The sequence below is a fragment of the Arachis ipaensis genome, chromosome B10, assembly GCF_059453495.1.
Source record: "Arachis ipaensis isolate K30076 ecotype BB chromosome B10, ASM5945349v1, whole genome shotgun sequence".
NCBI lineage: Eukaryota > Viridiplantae > Streptophyta > Magnoliopsida > Fabales > Fabaceae > Arachis > Arachis ipaensis.
The window spans coordinates 127,776,188-127,784,370 of NC_142435.1; the positions used below are offsets into that span (position 1 = coordinate 127,776,188).

At 33.7% G+C, this 8,183-nt stretch overlaps 1 protein-coding gene and 1 non-coding gene across 2 annotated transcripts; one reads left to right on the top strand and one right to left on the bottom strand.

Moving 5' to 3' along the window:
• The first annotated feature begins 1,104 nt into the window (after positions 1-1,104).
• Positions 1,105-1,212, top strand: LOC148581662 (small nucleolar RNA R71). The gene has a single exon (XR_015895913.1). It is a non-coding gene; the product is annotated as a small nucleolar RNA R71 (small nucleolar RNA).
• A 5,435-nt stretch (positions 1,213-6,647) lies between these two features.
• Positions 6,648-7,982, bottom strand: LOC107620861 (uncharacterized). The gene has a single exon (XM_016322963.1). It carries the CDS (start codon positions 7,980-7,982, stop codon positions 6,648-6,650), a length of 1,335 nt encoding a protein of 444 aa, XP_016178449.1.
• Positions 7,983-8,183: the final 201 nt, after the last annotated feature.

Sequence of the window (8,183 nt, forward strand, 5' to 3'; positions counted from 1 at the left end):
GAGGCAATGTCAGTTGATCCAGATCACTTAGTTCATTGATGAACAAGGGAGGTTCAACTTCCCAAGCATCAATGCCAAATAATTCGGCATTCAGCTTCATGATTGCACCAAGAAACTTGGCAGTTTGCTCTTCAGTGACATCCTCATTCTCTTCAGAAGAGGAATACTCATCAGAGCTCATGAAGGGCATAAGGAGGTTCAATGGAATCTCTATGGTCTCTAGATGAGCCTCAGAGTCCTTTGGTTTCTCAGAGGGAAGCTCCTTATTGATCACTGGACGTCCCAAGAGGTCTTCCTCCTTGGGATTCACGTCCTCTCCTCTCCTCACAGGTTCGGCCATGGCGCTTATGTCAATGGCCTTGCACTCTCCTTTTGGGTTCTCTTCTGTATTGCTTGGGAGAGTACTAGGAGGGATTTCAGTGATCCTTTTTCTCAGCTGGCCCACTTGTGCTTCCAGATTTCTAATGGAAGACCTTGTTTCATTCATGAAACTTACAGTGGCCTTAGATAGATCAGAGACTAGATTTGCTAAATTAGAAGCATTTTGTTCAGAGTTCTCTGTCTGTTGCTGAGTTGATGATGGAAAAGGCTTGCTATTGCTAAACCTGTTTCTTCCACCATTATTAAAGCCTTGTTGGGGCTTTTGATCCTTCCATGAGAAATTTGGATGATTTCTCCATGTTGAGTTATAGGTGTTTCCATAAGGTTCACCTAAGTAATTTACCTCTGCTATTGCAGGGTTCTCAGGATCATAGGCTTCTTCTGTTCTTCAGAAGAAGCCTCTTGAGTACTGTTGGATGTAGCTTGCATTCCATGCAGACTCTGAGAAATCATATTGACTTGCTGAGTCAATATTTTATTCTGAGCCAATATGGCATTCAGAGTATCAACTTCAAGAACTCCCTTCTTCATAGGCGTCCCATTACTCACAGGATTCCTTTCAGAAGTGTACATGAACTGGTTATTAGCAACCATGTCAATGAGTTCTTGAGCTTCTGCAGGCGTTTTCTTTAGATGAATGGATCCACCTGCAGAAGTGTCCAGTGACATCTTTGATAGCTCAGATAAACCATCATAGAATATATCCAGGATGGTCCATTCTGAAAGCATGTCAGAAGGACACTTTTTGGTCAACTGTTTGTATCTTTCCCAAGCTTCATAGAGGGATTCACCTTCTTTCTGTCTGAAGGTTTGAACATCAGCTCTAAGCTTGCTCAGCTTTTGAGGAGGAAAGTACTTGGCTAAGAAAGCCGTGACCAGCTTATCCCAAGAGTTCAGGCTGTCTTTGGGTTGAGAATCCAACCATAATCTAGCTCTGTCTCTTACAGCAAAAGGGAAAAGCATAAGCCTGTAGACTTCAGGATCTACTACATTAGTCTTAACAGTATCACATATCTGCAAGAATTCAGTTAAGAACTGAAAAGGATCTTCAGATGGAAGTCCATGAAACTTGCAGTTCTGTTGCATCAGAGAAACTAACTGAGGTTTCAGCTCAAAGTTGTTTGCTCCAATGGCTGGAATGGAGATGCTTCTTCCATGTAAATTGGAATTAGGTGCAGTGAAGTCACCAAGCATTCTCCTTGCATTGTTGTTGGGTTCGGCTGCCATCTCCTTTACTTGTTCGAAATTTTCAATCAAGTTGTCTCTGGATTGTTGTAATTTAGCTTCTCTTAATTTTCTCTTCAGAGTCCTTTCAGGTTCTGGATCAGCTTCAACAAGAATGCCTTTTTCTCTGTCCCTGCTCATAAGAAAGAGGAGAGAAAAAGAAAAGAAGAGGAATCCTCTATGTCACAGTAAAGAGGATCCTTATTGTTAATAGAAGAAAAGAAGAAGAAATTCGAACACATATAGAAGAGGGGGTTCGAATTTGGTGATGATGTGAGGAAGAGATGTTAGTTAATGAATGAATAAATAGAATAGGATGAGAGAGAAGGAGGGAATTTTCGAAAATTATTTTTGAAAAGGAGTTAGTGATTTTTGAAAATAGTTTTTTGAAAAAATGTTAGTGATTTTCGAAAATTAAGATTTAAAAATTTGAAAATTAAATTAATTAATAAATTAAAAGAAATTTTGAAAAAGGGGGAAGATATTTTCGAAAAATGAGAGAGAGAGTTAGTTAGGTAGTTTTGAAAAAGTTAAGAAACAAACAAAAAGTTAGTTAGTTAGTTGGAACAAATTTTAAAAAGATGAGAAGTTAGGAAGTTAGAAAAGATATTTTGAAAAGATATTTTTGAAAAAGATAAGATAAGAAGATATTTTTGAAAAGATATGATAGGAATTAGTTTTGAAAAAGATTTGATTTTTAAAATCACAATTAATGACTTGATTCATAAGAAATCACAAGATATGATTCTAGAACTTAAAGTTTGAATCTTTCTTAACAAGCAAGTAACAAACTTCAAATTTTTGAATCAAAACATTAATTGTTTATGTTATTTTCGAAAATTTGGTATAAAAATAAGAAAAAGATTTTTGAAAAATATTTTTGGAATTTTCGAAAATAACTAATAATTTTGAAAAAGATTTGATTTTTGAAAAAGATTTTGAAAAAGATAAGATTTTCAAATTGAAAATTTGATTTGACTCATGAGAAACAATTTGATTTTCAAAAATTTTTGAAAAACTCAATCCAAATTTTCGAATTTGATGAGAGAAAAGAGGGAAGATATTTTTTTGATTTTTGAATTTTCATGATGCAAGAGAAAAACACTAAAAAGATGCGATGCATGAAATTTTTGAATCAAAACAATGAATGCATGTATGAATGAGATGAATGTCAAGATGAACACCAAGAACACTTTGAATGTCAAGATGAACATCAAGAACATATTTTTGAAAAATTTTTAAAGTCGTCCAAGTAATACCTTACGTGAGTAAGGGTCGAATCCCACGGAGATTGTTGGTATGAAGCAAGCTATGGTCACCTTGTAAATCTCAGTCAGGCAGATATAAAGTGATAATGGTGTTTTCGAATATTATATAATAAAATAGGGATAGAGATACTTATGTAATTCATTGGTAGGAATTTCAGATAAGCGAATGGAGATGCTTTCGTTCCTTTGAACCTCTGCTTTCCTGCTATCTTCATCCAATCAGTCTTACTCCTTTCCATGGCTGGATTTATGCAAGGGCATCACCGTTGTCAGTGGCTACATCCCCTCCTCTCAGTGAATAATATGCTCACGCACCCTGTCACGGCACGGCTATTCATCTGTCGGTTCCCGATCATGCTGGAATAGGATTCACCCTCCTTTTGCGTCTGTCACTAACGCCCAACAATCGCGAGTTTGAAGCTCGTCACAGTCATTCAATCATTGAATCCTACTCAGAATACCACATACAAGGTTTAGACCTTCCGGATTCTCTTGAATGCCGCCATCATTCTAGCTTACGCCACGAAGATTCTGGTTAGGAGATCTAAGAGATACTCATTCTAGCTTAATTCATGTAGAACAGAAGTGTTTGTCAGGCACGCGTTCATAAGGGGGAAGGATGATGAGCGTCACACATAATCATCACCTTCATCACGTTCTTGGGTGCGAATGGATATCTTAGAAGCGAAATAAGAAGAATTGAATAGAAAACAGTAGTACTTTGCATTAATCTTTGAGGAACAGCAGAGCTCCACACCTTAATCTATGGAGTGTAGAAACTCTACCGTTAAAAATACATAAGTGAAGGTCCAGGCATGGCCGAGATGGCCAGCCCCCTAAACGAGATCACAGGATCAAAATACAATCCAGGATGGTCTAAAAGACGTCTAATACAATAGTAAGAGGTCCTATTTATAATAAACTAGTCACTAGGGTTTACATGAGTAAGTAATTGATGAATAAATCCACTTCCGGGGCCCACTTGGTGTGTGTTTGGACTGAGCTTAAGTGTTGCACGTGCAGAGGCCATTTGTGGAGTTGAACGCCAGTTTTTGTGCCAGTTTGGGCGTTCAACTCTGGTTTTGGATCCTTTTCTGGCGCTGGACGCCAGATTTGGGTAGAAAGCTGGCGTTGAACGCCAGTTTACGTCGTCAATTCTTGGCCAAAGTATGGACTATTATATATTGCTGGAAAGCCCTGGATGTCTAATTTCCAACGCAATTGGAAGCGCTCCATTTCGAGTTCTGTAGCTCCAGAAAATTCACTTTGAGTGCAGGGAGGTCAGAATCCAACAGCATCAGCAGTCCTTTTTCAACCTCTGAATCTGATTTCTGCTCAAGTCCCTCAATTTCAGCCAGAAAATACCTGAAATCACAGAAAAACACACAAACTCATAGTAAAGTCCAGAAATGTGAATTTAACACAAAATCTATTAAAAACATCCCTAAAAGTAACTAGATCCTACTAAAAACATACTAAAAACAATGTCAAAAAGCGTATAAATTATCCGCTCATCAATCATGTTATAGAGAAAGGTGACATTTCTCTTGTGAAGGTACACACAAATGAAAACCCGGTAGACATGTTGAATAAAGTAGTGTCGGGAAACAAATTCCAGTATTGCTTGGATTTGCTCAACATTATTCTCTGTTAGGCATTGCATGGCGAATAAAGGAACTACGTTTGATTTGATCCTGGTAAAGGGTACGTAGACAGTCATTGTCAAGATGATGCAACTGGATATGACTACTATAATTTGTTCGTTCAAAATTTGAGTCAGTTTATCAATTGTGACCGAGGTGGAGAATTATAGAAATAATAGATGTTCAGTAAGGTTAGGAGAACCATGAGAAATTTAAGGAAAAAATAGTGGAGCTTTATTTCTCATGTCACATAAACCATTCTTTAATTAGGAAACAATGTTAGCCGTTCTTTCTTTAGTTGTTTCAACCATTATAAATTGCCTTACATAATTTGTATCAGATGAAAAATGTAGTATTCACATCATATTAGAGAGTTAATATAATCAATCTTTCATATTGGTTTTGTCTTTACAAAATATATAACAAGTGTATTATTGTGGGTAGTGATTAATTTCATATTACTTTGTATCTATTAAATGTTCAAATTCCACTACAGACTCAATAGTAACAAAGAACAAAAACTAATAGTCAGTCATTATATTTAATAGCAAAAATCAATAATAGTACAAGTTGAGTTATAATGAAAAGATGCTCACGTTAACTTATCTAAAGACTTTCTTAAAATCCTAGTCACCTTGTAACTTCATTGATGTGAACTTTTACCTCTTAAGAATTCTTAATCTGAATTCAAAATATTATTCCTATTGTTATCAAAGAAATTAAAATACAGAAAAAAACAACAAAATTCATATAAAACCTATTTTGAGCTACAAAATTGAAATGCAAAAAAGTAATATATAGGAGTACCTACTCCTATTAACATTTTTTGTTATTAGAATATAAATATTTTAAGGTTTAATTACTCTGTTGGTCCCTATAGTTTCGTGAAATTTTTAATTAGGTCCCTATACTTTTTTTTCTTTTTAATTGGGTCCCTGCACTAATTTTTTTTTCAATTAAGTCCCTCTTAGTAGTAATTGGCTTAATTTTATAGGGACCCAACTAAAAAAAAAGAATTGGTATAGGGACCTAAATAAAAGGAAAAAAAAGTGTAGGGACCCAATTAAAAAAAAATTGGTGCAAGGACTCAATTAAAAGGAAAAAAAGTATAGGGACCTAATTGAAAATTTTGTGAAACTATAAGAACCAGTAGAGTAATTAAATCATATTTTAAATACGTATTCACATTTGTATTTTTAATCATGAATAACATGTCTACTAAAAAATAAATGTGAGTACATATGTAAATAACACTTTTTGCAAGAAATATTATTATAGAAAATTAAAAAATCTTTATATTTGTTACTAGTAGTTTTACTAGAGTTTTTTTAATGCCTTTAGAAGTTACCTCAGAGGTAACATAAGAGGTAACAAAGAACAGCAACCAATAGTCGGTCATTATAATTAATGGCGAAAATTAACGGATATAATGGTACAAGTTGAGTCATAATAAAAAAAATTCTCACGTTAAGCTCCTTTGAAATTCTAGTCACCTTGTAACCTATTGTATTCTCATTGTTGTGAACATTTACCTTGATTCCCCTTAAAGAATTTTTAATTTAAATTTAAAATATTATACCTATTGTTATTAAAAGAGTCAAAATATAGAACAAAAAACTATAAAATCAGTATAGAATCCATTTTGAGCTACAAAATTGGAATAAAAAAAATAACATATAGGAGTACATACTCTTATTATTAATGGTTTTTGTTATTAGAATATAATATTTTGAATATGTATTTACATTTATATTTTTAATTCGTGAATAATATATCTACTAAACGCACTCATCACTTATGTAAATAATAATTTTTATAAGAAATATTATTATAGACAGGGGCGGAGCTAAACTAACTATTTAGTGAGGGCGGTGTTTAATAATTTACTACAAATATTTTATATTACTATTTCTATTGATAAAATTAAAAAAATAAATATATAATCTCAATCAAAGTAAGACAATAATATATAAAAATTACCACTTACAGTTTTGTATCATGAAAAGGCTATTCGACATTTTTTTCTATTTTTAAAATCATCTATAATTGAATTTGTGTCGAAAATAGCTGCTAATTCTTTTCCTATATAGATGACCAAATTGTCTGCAAGAAATTCATCAGCCATCTTACTTCAGAGTCTTGTCTTAACAATTTTTATTGCTAAAAAAGCTCTTTCTGTTGTTGTTGTAGATACTGGTAGAGTCAAAACAAGACGTATTAATCTATTAACCATGTAATAAGTTCTTGATTTTCCCATTTCTTGCAACTTGTTGCACAATTCAGAAAGTGTACCAATGCCTTTCAAATGATTTGGTATATCATGCTGATAATGTTGCAACTGAGATTTCAAAATATTTAGCTCATTAGAAGGAAAGTCAAGGGGATAAAACTTCTCTGCTAACTTGCTAATTTCTTCAATATTAAATGATTTGAAATTGTCCTTAGGATCCAAAGCACAACTCAAAGTCAAAAGCTCTATTATTTGCTCATTAAATCTACTATTCAACTCTTGTATTTGAGAGTCAATTGTTGCCAAGAATACATCTATTCGATAATGATGCTCAACTGTCACACTTGGTTGACGAGATCGACCTCTTCCAAAAACATATTGTGCACTCATATTAGGGACTTCAATTTCATGTATTTCACTAAAATATTTAACATTTGCAAGAAAATTACACCATCCACCATCTCTTAATTGTTGAAGTAACTTTGATGTAGAAACAATATGCATTGCATTAAGAATATCTTGAGATTGTTGTTGCAGTGCTTGGCAAAGAACATTAGTGATTCCCATAATCTCTTTCATCAAGTGCAAAGTGAAAACAAATTCAAATGACAATAATATTTTACTAACACCATAAGCCTCACCTCTTTGTGCATAAGTTGTCCCGTCTTCAATGATATTATTGAGAACAATGTTGGTAGCAGTAAATATTTTTACCAAACTGCAAATAGAATTAAAGTGAGAGCTCCATCGAGTATCCCCAGCTCTTTGTAAAGTGCTTATTTGATTCGCACCTTTGCCTGTTTCTAATTCATTTTGATCAACCAAGTTTTCATTTTCAATTGCTTGAGCTTCTTGTAATTGATCATGTCTTTTTGAAGAAGCACTAACAGTAGTGACAATAGAGTTTAATTGAGTAAAAAATTCATGAATTTGAAGTACCTCTCTTGAAGCTGCCACCAATACTAATTGTAACCTATGAGCAAAACAATGTACATAGTATGCTTGTGGAGAATCTTTAAGAAACAAAGCTTGCAAACCATTCCACTCACCCCGCATGTTGCTAGTACCATCATACCCTTGACCCCTAATATTTTCAACTTGGAGATTATAATGAGAAAGGACATAAATCAATTCTTTCTTTAAAGTTGTTGCACAAGTATCAGTGACATGCACAAGATCAAAGAATCTCTCTTTAACAAAACCATCTAGAGTAACAAATATAAAAACAATGGCCATTTGCTCCTTTTTAGATTCATCTCTAGCTTCATCAACAATAATACAAAATTTGGCATCTCCAATCTCTTCTCTAATTGAATTTCTCACTTTAGTAGAAAGAATATGTAGAATTTCTTTTTGGACATCATTTGAAGTATACTTAGCATTTTTTGGAGCATTTTTCGAAACATTCTTTTTCACTCTTTCATTGTAAGATCCCAA